We start from the raw sequence: 14,987 nt of genomic DNA on the forward strand, positions 1-14,987 counted from the left end.
ACACCGGCGTATGCATCTCAGTGCGGACACGAATTGGGCCTATGTCTTCAAGGTGTCGGGCTAGCTTCAAAGTCCCCCGGTCCCGAGCTGATTTGGCAACATGAACACCAACCACCGTCCTTCATTGACGTCACGATAAAAGGCTAGACAAGTGATGGGGGAGGAGCGGGCAGGTGAGAATGCGTAACAGTGAAACGAGCGAGCTAGGCGTCTAATGGGATTTGCAAACTTGCACACTCTGGTCTAAGAAAAAGAACAGTCAACTCATCTACAGACAGCGATGTTCCAAAGATGCGTCTCGGCATCTCGGCGTCCCGAAGAATCCATCCGCTAACTACCGGTCGCTTTCTATTGTCCAGCGCTGGAGTGGGTAGCTGGATCATACCTGCAAGGTAAGGCGTTTTCTACAAATTGATGCTACGGGATGCAGGAATAAGGGAATCGCGATTGAAGTTGAGCTGTAGGCGCACTATTTTGCTGAGCACCAAGGAACTGACGAAGGCGGACAACCGATATATCTAGGTTTTGAACTCGACCCTCGCTATCGGTGTCGGAACATCGTCCTGGGATTTTAGGAATTGGAAGGCGAATTTACCTTGAACTACGCGGCACAGTAGCCATCATGCTTGTGTACTAGAGCCTCTTCAATTCGGGGACCTCTGTTTCTTCAACGGTCATCGTGCAACCATTTCGGTCAAAGAAAAGGCTTATTCCCCAAGATTGCCGAATATCCAGTCTCGGAGACAACGATACTCCCACAGAGCAGAGGAGCAATTCTCGTGAGCTTGGCCTTCGGTGGAGGTACACGAAGTTACGCAGTAGGTTTCCATCAGCCGCAGCTTGGTGACTAAATTTCTCGGTCAGTGTCTATTTTAGGAGACGAAGGGATGATGCCCAGACTTCGTTCCATCCTTCAAGGCGGATGACGATATGTAGGCCAAAGACACTTAGCGCGGGTGCCTGAACAAGAACGCAGAAGACAATCTATTTAAACTGGAATATTACAGTATCTTGACACCCTCTATCACGGGACTTGGAATTGCGTTATCTTCGACGAGTAATTTATCCATAACAGAGCGTAGAACACAGACAAACCAGGCCTCAGGTCGAGGCGATTCTCGGATAATGCAACGCCAATTCTCGGTGCCACGGCGCCACGGGTGACGAAGTGAGATCTCGGAAATGAATGTTACACATGCCCGGACCAGCGGCAGCCATCGGGGTCCAGCCAAGGCGCCCGGTGAGTTGATCATGTCGAGGAAATTATCACGAGAACCGAGACAAGAGTGTTTTGATATGATTCCGGACACACCACTGGTCAATCTTCAGGTGCAGCATGTTTAGCGTGAAAAGCTCTCTGAACTGGAGAGAGGATCCTCGGGCTTTCGGAAATGATTTGGGGCGTTTGCCTCGCGAATTGGTATTGCGATAAGAGATACCACATGTGCAATAGGATCGAGGGAGCTCTGAACAAGTAAAGAAAGTCCCTTCCCATCGCCTTGAACCGGAGAAGGACTCTGTCTGGTCGAGTTCTAATCCTGGCTGGCGGACGAGGATCGAGCCCTTCTGGCTTCCTTCGGAGTCCCTCCAAGAGAGTCTCGAACAACGTCCGTGAGTGATTCCCCGGGGTTTCTGGTCCGCAGAATCTCAAAAGGGCCATCGTCTCTTTCTTGCCGGCACGCCCCCCAGTCCCGCATCAGCCGACGTTCTCGAAGTTGTTGGTGTGTGGGGAAGACCCTTGGCTGTGACTTCCCCAGCTGGGGTGACGGACGCTAAGGCATCGCTTCCCCACGGGGCGTGGGGGACGCTCCGACCGAGCCGCAAAAGGCCCAAACTCGGATGGCGCAATCAGGGGTTGAGGTCGCGGCTTATCTTGGTCGTCGTGGCCGATTTCCTGCTTGTTGCTGCACCTTCCGCTCACACTCCGTCCTTTGCCAAACATTATCAACATACAAGAATAGAACGTCCGATAGGCACCGCGATAAGCCAGTAGTGTCCGACAACGCCCAGTAAACAGTCACGCTCAAGAACGAGGGGGTTGGCTCTCAGGCGCAACCAAACTCTGATTGTAGGCGGATCTGGCGAACAATCCGCCCGACGAAGTGCAACGGCGCTGGGGTTTTGAAACGTATCCGCCTCGCTTAAAGGACAGCTAGTTTCGACTCCGCGTTATCGGACCCTCAGTATCACTTCAGGACCGGCCCTCTCCAATGTTGCGAGTTGTTGAGAGGAGTTTTACCCCACATTCCAAACAACTCTCCTCAAACCTGCCAGAGATGGCCCTGAGAAGGAAGTTTGTTGTAGATCATCGTCTCATCCCTCGTCCCCCCGCGGCTTTGCTGTGGGATACCGTATACGATCTTGTCCCAACACTCCGTCTTTGAGATCCGCGAACCTTAGCCTGGACTTGGCGGCGTAGGCGATTGCGGGGGAATCTGTCACGCCATCAAGGCTCGCAACGGACGGGAAGAGATGGGGGGTGTTGGGTTTCTGGGGAACCACCGGATGGTTGTGCATTGCCACCTCGAGTGGCCGGCTGTTGAGACACTCCATCGCGGTTTCATGAATTTCGGTCGTCGCGCGATTACCGGTATCCGTATTACACGACACTTAGTGTACACCCCGGTTCATCCGAGCAACGTGCGATACCCTCCCCCCATCTCTCTTTTCAGGCGCGCTTTGCGGCGACCGGGCGAGCTGCCGCATGGCGTTCCCGGGCAAGATAACCAATACGTTTCCTTCCAACCGGGGAGGCTGCAAGCTGGGGTAAGATTGGCGATCCACGGCCCCGATGATGATTGCCTCGTGAGACCCGTGGACATGATGGGCCGGGCCAAAGGACCCGGCCTGTCGTGCCCAACCAAAGCTAACTAGACCGTGCGTCCTCATCACCCGAAGTTGCGGTGAGTGTTTGGGTTCCGGCTTTCAGCACCAACGGGATGCAGTATTTGCGGCGCGATTCCGATACCGCGTTTTGCCGTGTTGCGCCGGTGTTCTCCTCCTGGTTCCCGAAAGGAAACAAAACCATGTTCTGGGCCAGCCCACGCCTCGTGGTTGTCAGCCGCCGTACTTGTCCATTTGGGACAGCTGATCGGCCCCAGCCCGGACAGATCAAGGGTCCCTGATCCCGTCCTTGCGCGGAAGTTCCGGCGCCCCGGCCCTTGAATCCCTTCAACCCACGGGGAAATTTGAACTGGAAAAAAAAGACAGCTCAATGAGGCGCCTCTTGGTCAGACAAACAACGATTCATCAAACTTCAACTCGGCCAGGGTATGGAACGACGGCGACTGTCGATCGGACGTCCTTCACGACCGGGCGACGCGCCGGCGCGGTTACCCCAGACTCCAGGCTCACCCCCACGATTGGGAAGCCAGGGGTCTGGTTGGCTTCCCTGCCGGAAGATTTCCCGGGGCGCTGGGAGAGATGCCATTCAACGAGAAAAAAAAAAGGGGGGGAGCTGGTTTGCTGACGGAGAGAAGTTACTGGCCCAAATGGGAGAAACGCAAAACGCTGACGTGATGTATCCCCGCGCACCTCGCACAACGGAAAGTCGTTGGGTGCCTTTCTGCCGTTGTCGAACTTTTTTTTTTGCGGCGTCCTTGGGACGCCATTCGTTAGGATCTCGGGCGGGAAGGAAGGCTGAGCCTGCGGACAAGACCAACAGGGCAGCTCAGGCAGCCACAAGGGCAATGCTGGCCGCGACATTGGCGGCCACCAGGGAAGAAAGATGTGGGAGGTCCTTTTCCAACAGTCACATTTTCTCGGTCTTTTCATCACAGTGTGGGTTGGCCCTCCACAACCGCCCGAATCGTGGCACCTGGCGTTATTCCGCTCAGACTGGTTTTATGTAATACCCAGTTGACACCATCCACGCCATCTCTGGCGCCGCAGGCGTGTTTCGCGCACAACGGCCAGCCCCCAGCCCAACGCACTCCCACTTCGATGTTGGGAACCACCCAATCTGTTATGACGAGTGCAAGGCCACGAGGACTTCTAGCTCCCACAAAACAAAGTTTCAAGGAGGAAAAAGAAGACAACTCCCCGCATTTCACACTCCCACCCCACCACCACTGCACAGCCCAAGGTCGAACGCGTAACCGTTCCCGGCAATAACGTTTAGGTAAGGCCAGCGTCGCATCCCCACAAACCCGCCGCACGGGGAGTCCGCTCCTATCGGGTTATCTTTCCAAAACTTGACCAGACGTGTCAAGTCGACGAGACGCAGGAAACTATTGGGATGCCATCTCAAAAAATACGTTGAGCCCCGAGGCGGCCAAGCGGCCCAAGAAACCCTTCTCGACAAAACCCCAGCTTTGCGGGGACAAGGGGGATAAAGCAATGCACAATTTTAGGTGTGATTTTGAGGGTGGGGGAGGGGCAAGGCTCTGTCAAACTTCAAGGGGTGTGTGGGACGAACTAACTGGGGAAGTGAGGTAAGGGAGCGAGAATGAGCAAGAAAAGCAAAGAATGAGAGAATTTCCCAGACCGAGGGCGCGCAACAGCAAGGGACAGAGACACATCCGGAAAGAGAGGGTAAAAAAAGAAAAAGAAAACGAGAAAAAAAGCGAAGTGGCAAAGTCCGGGGAACAAACGGAGGCAGCCACATCCAGTCATCGCCAGAGATCTCTCACACCAAAACAACCAAACCCCACTCCCTTCACTTGTGCCCCCCCAGATTTCGATCCCAAAAAGCCCACGCCGCCCGTTGATTGAAGTTGGTTGACTGGTTCGATTGTTAGGTGGGGGTCCCAACCTTCCGGGGAGAGGAGGGGGTTCAAGGGGGGGTCGAGGGGTAGGTCGTTTTCCGTCCTGCCGCCTTCAGCCGCCGTTCCGCCGCCCGGGGGAAGGAAGCAAAGATTGTCGGAAAACATCCTCGCAGTATCCGTATCTGCGAGTCTGCTTTCATGTCTTTTTTGTCTTTTTTACCACCCCCACCATTTCCGAAACTCTCAAACCCTTGCCTGGAACGTGGAGAGAAGGTTCAGGGTTTGTTGCCCAGCGTGGCCTGGTCGAGTCCGGGGATGGTATTCCGGGGAAAATAGAGGGATGGACGAGAAGAGGGGCAGAAGGACGAGGGTGAACTTGACTGGCAACACGTGGATGTATGTATGAGTGAGTTTGTTGAACAACAAAGAGGGAGAGCGGGATGTAGTTCGTATTCTGGTGCTTGAATAACCTGTTATGAATTTGTGGTTTGTTTTTGTGTTCTTTGATTGGGCTTCTTAGTTGACTCGTGGCGCGTATCAAACAGTTATCTAGCGAGCTAGAAAAACAACAAGAAACACAGAGAAGATAACCCAAAGTATTGTGTGCCCCGCTTATCCCAGCCGGTTCTGGGCAATCATTCCGGCTAAGCAAGTATACATTTGACAGGTTTTTCCAACCGAGAGGGAGATGAGATAAATATAAGAGAAGTCTGGGAGTTGATGTGTTGTTGTTAGCCAAAGCCAGCCCACCTATTTCTGAACGCCCAATTGCCCGAAAGCCTCGCCAACATGACAAAGAAAAAACATGTGTCTTCCGTTGCTCCACCGCGAAGAAAGACCCAACACAAAGTCTATCCGTCCAAAAAGTAAAAAGAAAAAAAAGGAAAGGAAAAACGGAGAAAGAAAAACCCTCCCAAAGTATATGAAGCGGTAATGTCTATCCTGCTCAAGTGCCGAAGTAACCCCGTGCCAGCCCTGCCATGTAAAATTCCACAATGTCCAGACCAAAATTATGAAGAGTTGAGTGCCATGTCCATCCTCGAACAAAGTTCGACCGTATTAAGGAGCCACAAAACGCCGGAGTGGTTATATATCCTTCTATAGTTTGCCCGGTGCCGTCATCATTCATGTCGTCGCAAAGGTTGGAGAAGAGGGCGTTAGGGTCCAACCCCTGAAAATGGAGAAGGGTGCCTTTTCACGCGTGCCTCGTTGCAAATTACAACCTGTCATACAGATCGACCCCCGAGAGACTGTTGGAGGACGAACTCCTGCCACTCGCGGAAAACCCGTCAGCCGGGCTCAGCAGATCGTGAACTGCGACCTTGGGGACAGGGAGTTTCCGTTGAGAACCGTCCGGCCGACTCATAATGTCAGAGAGAGACATGCCCGTACTCCTCGGCGTAGGCGTTGACTGAGGGGTAGGGTTAAGGCCTTCCGGAGCCGGCTCAAGGGGAGCCAGCGCCGGAGCGTGGTGGAGGCTCAGGTTGCGGAAAGGAGGGAGCTCAACGCCGCTATACGGCCGCAAGCGCGGGGAATGAGCCGGTGTAGCGAGCGGGGTGTGATCGGGCGTCGGAGACAACGAGTTAGCCGAGAATGTGGGAGACGAAGGAGCGGTCGAATTGGGCGAGTTAGGCCGCGACCGTTTTGGTTGCCGGTAGGCCTGTGCATAGTGGTCATCGTGATCATCGTGAGAGTGCGATCGCGACATGTGGTACGCGCTGAGGCCCGGGAGCGGGTTGCGTGCCGAGTGCAGGTTCCCGCCGTAGTAGGGATGTTGCCTCGAGGGTGGGTAGTGGTGCTGGCTCAAGCCGTTGTCCCTCTCGAGCTGACCGGCGGCCCGGGCAAGCATGGCCATGTCAGGGCCGCTCTGGCTGCTTGGGGCACCACGGCTGTACGGGCTCATCGGCGGCGGGAGGTTCATGGCGTAGGAGCTGTAGTGGGGAGGCGAAACATTGGGCGAGGAGAGAGCGGTCGGGGGTGCCGAGCGTATCATCTTGGGCCCAGGGGGGGGAGGCATAATGTCGGCTTGCATCCTGTGCACCATCGCGGCGTGTTGATGGTGGCCCTTGTTCCCCCTCCTCGAGTTGGGGTTGTTGTGTATCCTCGAGTGCCGAGTCAACTCGTCGGACCGGGAAAACCGCTTACTGCAGCCGGGAAACTGGCAGGCATGTGGCTTCTCGCCGGTGTGAGTGCGGATATGGCGGGTTTGGTGCTCGAGGCGGTGGAACGCCTTGTCACACATCGTGCACTTGTAGGGCCGGGGGAGTTCGGTCGGCTGCTCGGCGGGCGGTGCACCCACAGGCAACGGCCCATTAGGGCGGATGAGGCCGACGGTCGCCATCTCGGCGTCGGGCGAGAGCTGAGAAGGAACTAGGTGCTGCTGTTCCCTGTCCACTTCTGCCGGGTTCAGCAGGCTGGAAAAATCCACCGCAGACTTTGCTCGTTGCATATGTCCGCTCTGTAAAGTTCTTGAATATCACAGGCTGACGGCGTCGTGATGCAAAGGTCGACGGTTGTTGTGTCGGCCTTGGGCAATAGTACGGTGAGTGTCGTGTTAGTTTATCGTTGGTTGGTTGGTTGTTCCTCGGAGACAGAGTGCTGATCTAGTTCAGAATAGACTTTTAGTCTTATCTGGGGTCTGGGGTGCTGATGCTGGGGAAAACTCGGAGCGGCATGGGGAAGTGACAGAAAGCTGGCGGGTTTGTTTGGGGGAAGCGGCACTGGTTTTAAATGGCGCGGGCGGCTGACTTTGGGGGGGCGTGGAAATGACATGTGGTGTGGGAACAGCGCAGCTCCGGGGGGGAAGGGGGGGTGCGGGACTGCAACGACTCAGTGGTGTGGAGGGCGACAGGGGAAGAGGACGCCTGAACGCCAGGGGGATCTCGGGGAAAAGAAAAAAAAAATAGTGGACAGCGGTACCTGGATTGCGAGGTCCCTTCCGCCGGTACTGTACGATACGCGGTAATATAGATGTCCAGTACACGGTACCTTTTCAGGTGCCCTTGCCTAGAATATCCCGTCCCGTCCCCTCTCCAAGCACACCTGCACCAGGTAGATTTTGGTCGACCTGCATCTTCTTAAACAAGAATCGGTTATATCTCGAGATTTTTTGGTTCGCTTTGCATCTGAGGGGTTGGCAGGGGGGGCTCGTGCGTTATTCCGGCGATGTGCGTGGCCCTCCATACTGTACAAACATCGTGACCTTGGATACCGACTCTGCTTTGGTGGGGTCGAAAGAGCACAGGGATGTCAGACGCCGAGAAGCCAAGCGTGGGGTGTTTTTCGGCTGGGCAGTCCACCCACCCGAAATCGCAGGGCAGCCTGAGCTCGGCCGACTGATGAAGACGGACGGCGGGAAACCAGACAACAATGATCGACGAGACGGCATCATCTGGCACTGGCCCAAGTGTCTTGCAATTTTTGCTTGGGGAGCTTGTTCGTCACGGCTCGCCATGTTTTTAGCCAAGAAGGCTCTCGCGCAGGTGACAGCACATCCAAACACATCATTTCCGCAGTCTCTGTCGTTCTGTGTCTCGCCACGAGTTTCCCCTTTACGCCAGTACATGCCATTTCCATGCCTAAAGGTTTGGCAACTCGGCCGAGGCTTCGAGGCCCTACGTGCCGGCGTGTCCTAAGGTGCAGTTTTGGCCGTTTATCTTGGGGCTAATAAAGAATTCCCGACTAGATTATTTTGCTCGTTCCGGGAGCGAGGTGGGGTTGGCTTGAGAGAATGACGATTTCCGCCAGAAAACCGCTTGCACACCATGGCGGTGTGGGTGGTGGCTGAGTGGTGGTGCAACTGGTTGGGCTGGGACGCGTCTTGGCCTCCCCTTGCTTCAGACTCCTAGTGTCTTTCACAGGTCACCGAGACCTCTCACCGTTTGCTAGGGAACAGCGGAGATAACGAAGGCTACCTGCGCAAGGGTACCACAAACTAAGAGGTGGTCCCCTCCTCGGCTTTCCTTTGGAAGGCCGTATCCCTCCCTCGACTGCTCTCTCCATCTTATCGAACCCACAAAGTGCCGAAGTTCTCCTCTGATCTCCCGCGTACACGTGTTGACGGATGGTGATGGCGTTTCTGGGGAGGCAGAAACCCATGCGGGGCAATCCCTGCCTCTAATTCAGGGCGTTCAACCGGCGAGCTTGTGATCTGACAGACGTCAGACGACGAGGCCCGATGGCCAGCGTGCCCAGTCGCCCAGTCTCTTGGTTTTCATCGGCCGTATCCACACATCACAAACCACCTACTTTTTTAATCTGATCATGTAAAAACTGCAAAATCTCGACAGAAGTCTCGAGTCCCAGAGATTCAAGGCGCATGATCGGGGGACGAAAGATATGGGTGCCTTCTTCGGTCTTCTCAGTCTTTTCCCGCTTCCGATGGCAGGAGGAGTGAGGCAAACAGTGCGCGAAGATAAGGGTCGAAGACGCAATCTGTGGAATGTGGGGAACCCTCCAACTAGCTCGCTTCCGTCTCTCTCCGAGGCCCCGGCGCATCAATATCGCAACTCCGTCTCCCGCTGCGCCCGACATTCTGCAGAATTGCTGGATTTGGCAACATATTTACAACCTGCAGTCGAAAGACCTACCGACATCATCCTCTGAGCCCCCATTTAGCAGCGCACGTTGAGCTTCGAGGGAGGTATGTTCTTGTCGGAGGAAGCCATAGCGGGGTGATTTACTCCTTCGGCCAAAAGCCCCAAAATCCGGGGTACCGAATCTCGGCCGCTGCACGCCGGCGATCCAGATAAGCGCGTCTCATCCTCGGATCTCTTGAATGGAGGTGTGTTATTAGTGCTCGGGGCGCTTGCCGAGGATGTATCGCAACTTCATCATTGGGGGCCGCTTGGGGAAAGAAAGAAGAACTAGGATAATAAATGTTGAGTTCGTCCGGCTGCGCCCCTTGCAACAAGTTGACGAAGGGCCCGTGGATGGATACGGATTTCGTACCAGCCGTTCGCTTCGTCAGTTCATCCACACTCGACACTATGAGCCGCCCGGTTGCGTGGGGGTCTCACATTTTGCGTGCGGGGCTTTATCATCGTATCAGCGCCCGCGGATGCATCACGCCTCAACCCCTAACCTCCGTTCCCCTCTGTATCCTGAGTCTCCAGGTGGGATGTTTCTCACATCCCCTCGCGATCGCATCTCCCATTGGCTTATCTCCATCCTCTGCGAGCGAAATTGATTTCGTAGTTTCTGCATTGCCGCTGTAACCAGGCACGTAAAATTCATACAGGACAATACCGGCGTTTTCTATTTTTTTTCTTCTTCTCCTTGACTTCCTCGGACCGGCGACTCCTCGGGGCCAGGAGGGTGCGCCACCTCTCCCTGGACCGAAAAGTTTTCTTGTTGTCTCCAGGGGGCCAAGAACGAGACGCTGGAACCGGGCCGAAGAGCCAACACTGAGGTGCGCCCTTCAAAAGAGAGGTTGCTTGCCGCGGAGCCGGCTGAGTCAGAAACGAGAGCCATGCGATAGTCGGCTTAGTGGCCTGTTAGTGCAGCGTAGTGATGGGGAGATCTTTTTCTCCGATAACGTCAATGTTAACGTTAACATGAACGACCCGGTATTTGGGGATCTGGGAATCCCGCAACCCTAGGGTATCCGAGCTTTCTTGGCAGGCCCTTTCATCCGAACAATTTGGCTCGGCTTTCTCCCCAGCCCACCAGGAAACAGTCCACTAACGTTATGTATTTGTTGGCAGACTTTCACCGTTCTTCCATTGACCCAAGCACAACACGATCCCTGCCTCTGGCGGAATGTCCCACAGAGAATTTTTCTTTCGCGTTTCGCCCTCTCTCCGAGCTTGGCCGAGGCGCCAGGCGACAAGGAAGTTGAGCATGACTGCTTGCGAGTCATTTTGTGAGCGGTTCAACGATATGTAATTGCCGCGGTCCACAGAAGGCCCGAAGATTTGGCTGAAACCGACTTATCAAAAAGATAGGAAGAGACAGAGGAGTAGGCCCTCACGCTGACCTGAGCGGACCCGTGTCATGCGATCTCAACTCCAGGAACCACTCGAATATCGGACCGGTGACAAAATTTGGAGGCGTTGCTTTCCCACTCCCACGGTTTCAATGCCCAGCGTTTCCCGCATTCCGGAGATCCAGATTTTTGACTGGTGGATGCATGCGGCTCCAAGCCTTGCTGCGCGGGCTGCACGGAGATCGATCGCCCGCCTCGAAAAATCGCAATTATCCGGCGGCTCCGCAGCCTACCATTTCCCCTGGACAGGGCAACCACATTCAGAACCTGGTGCAGCTCGGCTCTGGGCGAGTGGCAGCCAAGAAAAGATGAAAGAAAGTTTGGGGTGGTTCTGGATCTGGGCTGTGTGGGGCCCAGGGAAACAACAAGTGTTCAACAAACGGATTTGGGCCAAACGGACAGGAAAAAGACTACGAAGTATCCGTATTCGACAGTTCTTCGATTCCTTTGCCCTTTGCTGTGTCCACGGCGGTCGCGTCTGCAGGCGGGTTTTCTCCCGGACCAGAGGGAAGAACCGGTTTCTCAATTTTCGGGTATGCCGAGAACTCCCGATCCACGCACTAGGAGACCAGGTGCGCCGACCACGATGGCCCGCTTTCTCGTGGAGTATTCGTAAACTCGCCTTTTTTGTCTTTTTTTTTGGTGGGCGAGGATGGATAGGTGGCCACAAGGGTCGAGAACACGCGCCCCCCACGCCCCCAGTTCTTGAGCCTCCGAGCCTCCCCAGCTTTTCGCGGCTCGATCCCGAGATTGACACGGGCCAACGAACCAGCATCGGCCCCTGCGATCACATGGGGGCAGGCCCGATAGTGGAGGTGATGAACAGGGCGACGTGGTCAAAAAAGGAAACCAGCTTGGAAAATGCCATTTCCTCACTCCCTTCTTGGGAGGAAAAGGGGCGGACTACACTACACTAGTGTATTCTGTCGGGTTTGTGAGCGTCCGAGGCAGAACATCGCCTAACCGCACTCGCGGTTATCATTGTGATTGCAAGGGTTGAGGATGAAAACCTTACCCCCTCGCAAGCCTGGCGTTATGACGACGGTGCAACATCAAGGCCGACAGTCCTTGGCGGGAGCGGTCGGAAAGTCTTACCTTTCGGCCGGAAACACGACGGTCAGCTGGATATCTCCGTCCCGCAACTCATCGTAAATTTCGTTTCCGCTGAAGCGATTCCATAAACTCCTGGCCTCGGTTTGGCATGGGATTCCTTCGGGCTCCTCGGCCGGCGGAGGATCAAGGACTTACACAAACGTGTCGCCATCGCCATTCAAATTGTGCACGCTTGGGCGGCGCGGATCCAGCGAGCAAAGTTTTGCATGTGAACGTCGAGCAACCTGCCCTATTTGGGATTTGTGGGGTTGAAGACATTTCTGGGGAGTGGAAATTCTAGCGGGATGGTCCCGGGGCCGAGTCTGGAGATGATACCCGCGGGAACGGTGACCCATCGTGATTCACATGCCCGGTGTTAACGGCCACCATGATAGCTTGGCGTTTCTATCCGTGGCAGAGAAACTGCCGTGGATGGAAGTGGGAAACCGGCCAGCCATCATGGAGGCGAGTGCTCCCGGTAGCATTGTCACAGCAGTGAGACAGGACCCTAACCAAGCCCAGAGATATCCAGTCCAGATGACGGACTATAACAAAACGGCCGGCGCGACAACCTCAATTGCCATCATCGTGAGCCGGGGCTAAGGATTGAAGTGAATGGGATCATGACATCATGGCTTATCGCGAAGGTGCAGTAGTCTCGGTCGGCCCATCCCGTGCAACCCTCCATATTTCCAGCCTTGTTGATCACCCCGCATGGTGTTGTGGGAAGATGACATGTGAAAAAATATCGGCGGGAGCCTGTCACAAGCAAGTTGAAGTACTGCAGTTTCGGTTATTTTTATTCAACACGCGGGTTTAGCTCAGTTGGGAGAGCGTCAGACTGAAGAAAAACTTCGGAAAGTAAATCTGAAGGTCATGTGTTCGATCCACATAAACCGCATGTTTTTTTCAGATTTTTTTCTCTGGAGTTTTGCCGCTGTTTTCTTTTTGGTGGATGGTTGGATGGGATCACGGACATGTGTGTAACCCTAACCCCAACCCCCGCTACGTTTTCCGCATGTGACCAGGGTTTGGGACAATCGCAGGCAACAAACGGTCCCCAAGTAATTCCCAACTCAAATTGACGTGTCACTAAAGCCACATTAATTCGGAATTTTGGGAACGGAAGGCGCAAAACCTGCAACTATTGGCTAGGCCTGTCGATTCCCCTGAGCTCTCAGCTCCTAGATTCCAGAATTATGGAATGCTGATGATGGATTACCACGCCCTCCACGGCCACGACGTCTCGAGCTTTGATCTGCCCTCTACGCGTATTTCACCCCCTCCCTTCTTTCTCCCTTCTCTCAGACCCCAAATGTACCGGTTATTTTTGTGTTGTTTCAGCTTTTTAACACTCCTATTCAGATCGCCTCCCTACCGTTTCGGCCGCGGAAGCCCTGCAAGCCTTAGAAGAAGCCAACTCACCCGGCCTCATCACCGGCCTCCCAAGCCTTGATGCATCTCTCGATCCTGTTCTTGGTTCTGGCCAAGGCGGGATACAAAAAGGCCATGTAACAGAAGTTTGGGGACCTCCCGGGGCTGGTAAAACGGCTTTAGGGTATGTTCGCGGACCGGGCATAACAGGTACAACGACTTATTTTGCTCACCGAGTACAGTATTCAACTCGCCGCCCACTGCCTTAACCAACGCGGTCGTGTGTTGTGGGTAGGTCAGTTTGTCCGATACCTACCGCTCCAGTGGCAGTTTTTGGGAGGGCTCTAACGTTTCGTCCAGATGGATTTCATCGCCTACCCATCGAGCGCCTCCGCTCCGTACTCGGTAAAGCGACCGGTGAAGGCGACGGTGCAGATCTCGGTCGCTTAGACGGCTTTACCCACTACATGTGCCCGACGCTACCGCATCTCATTGCGCTTCTTTGCAGGCCAACTGGGTCTTGCATTCCGCCGGGGACCTCGCTTGTCGTCGTGGATTCGCTATCTGCCCTAGTCAACCATGCCTTCCCAAAGCTACCCGAAGCGCGAGCGGCCAAGGATGCAAATGTTAACAAAGGTAGGCCGGCCACCGTTCAGCTGATATCACCATCTCTAAGAATCGACTGACTCAAGTGAAGGGCCGTCCGCTCATGCCCGGCGCATGCAAGTCCTCCATCATATTATCGGCAGTTTCCAAAAACTGGCAGCTACGCGAGATTTGGCTGTCGTCGTTCTCACACAATGTGCCACCAAAATGCAAGCGGAACGTGGTGCCACCCTCACACCGGCTATCAACGCCAATGTTTGGGAACAGGGAATGTCGAGTAGGTTGGTCCTATTCCGTGACTGGCTCGGGCAGAGCTCTGATACTCCTGGTGCACACCTTGCTGCCCTCCAAAAGTTGAATGGAAAGATGGTCCGTGGGCCGATCGTGGGTATCTGCGCCTTTCGGGTGACTCCGGTACGTCAAAGGTATTCCTTGAGATGGTCATATTTCCAGCTCACTGACGGTACTAGAATGGACTCGTCGCAGTGGAGGATGAAGATGGCACCCAATCTAGGACCTTGGATTCCAACCCCGCGCAAAAGCGAAAGTTGGGCGAAACCGATTTCGAGGTTGCGGATAGCGAAGATGAGGAATATGGTTGGGATGACGACGACGAATTGCCGCCCATGCCGTCTCAATGGCAGGGGAGCGAAGACCTGCTGCTAACTCGGGAACCAGGCCGTGACAGTGATGATGACGAAGACGAAGGCGATGAGGACCCCTCCGACACAAAAAATGGTGACAATCAAGGTCCTGCTGACGTGGAAAGCCCACCCGAAGGACAGATAATGATACCGCGCAGCGATAGTTGAAGCACTCCCGAAATCCCTCCCTGTCTCTGCAACGATACCAGAACTTCACCTAACCCGTCTTGCTCCTCCGAGATGAAAACAACATGCCGATGTTCGGTTCGGGGTACGTCGGATAACCTGTATCAATCGGCTTCGGGTTTTCGGCCGCTTCTCGGGTGATGCCAAGGAGTTGATATGGCCAACGATGCATTTTGAGCAGCGCCAGCCTACTGACCCCGTGTGCGTTCTGGGGAGGGGGGGATGGTCTTTGCCACGATACGCTCACGCCTCTTTTGGACACAACCTATATCTCACGAAAATGGTCAGTACTTCTGTTCATGTCGCCATTGATGTGGTTGCAATCGTTGTTTCCGGTTCAATTGAGGAGCGATTCGGAATATCCCACCTCGGTGTGGCAATGTTTTGGTGGCT

The 14,987-nt window shown here is 54.7% G+C and overlaps 2 protein-coding genes and 1 non-coding gene across 3 annotated transcripts; 2 read left to right on the forward strand and 1 right to left on the reverse strand.

Annotated features, from left to right (window-relative positions):
• Nucleotides 1-5,922: 5,922 nt before the first annotated feature.
• Nucleotides 5,923-7,155, reverse strand: C8A04DRAFT_37564 (uncharacterized protein; the record flags this gene model as incomplete). The annotated part of the gene is made up of 1 exon (XM_062783920.1): nucleotides 5,923-7,155. One exon carries the CDS (start codon nucleotides 7,153-7,155, stop codon nucleotides 5,923-5,925), a length of 1,233 nt encoding a protein of 410 aa, XP_062636742.1.
• Nucleotides 7,156-12,594: 5,439 nt separating this feature from the next.
• On the forward strand, nucleotides 12,595-12,685 carry C8A04DRAFT_t82. Its single transcript has one exon. It is a non-coding gene; the product is annotated as a tRNA-Phe (tRNA).
• A 303-nt stretch (nucleotides 12,686-12,988) lies between these two features.
• C8A04DRAFT_12485 (P-loop containing nucleoside triphosphate hydrolase protein) lies at nucleotides 12,989-14,576 on the forward strand (the record flags this gene model as incomplete). Its single annotated transcript, XM_062777357.1, has 6 exons — nucleotides 12,989-13,055; nucleotides 13,150-13,342; nucleotides 13,401-13,453; nucleotides 13,519-13,794; nucleotides 13,856-14,178; nucleotides 14,235-14,576. The coding sequence occupies 6 exons, from the start codon at nucleotides 12,989-12,991 to the stop codon at nucleotides 14,574-14,576; spliced, it is 1,254 nt and encodes a 417-aa protein (XP_062636743.1).
• Nucleotides 14,577-14,987: the final 411 nt, after the last annotated feature.

The sequence above is a fragment of the Dichotomopilus funicola genome (genome assembly GCF_033296635.1).
Source record: "Dichotomopilus funicola strain CBS 141.50 unplaced genomic scaffold C8A04scaffold_34, whole genome shotgun sequence".
Lineage (NCBI taxonomy): Eukaryota > Fungi > Ascomycota > Sordariomycetes > Sordariales > Chaetomiaceae > Dichotomopilus > Dichotomopilus funicola.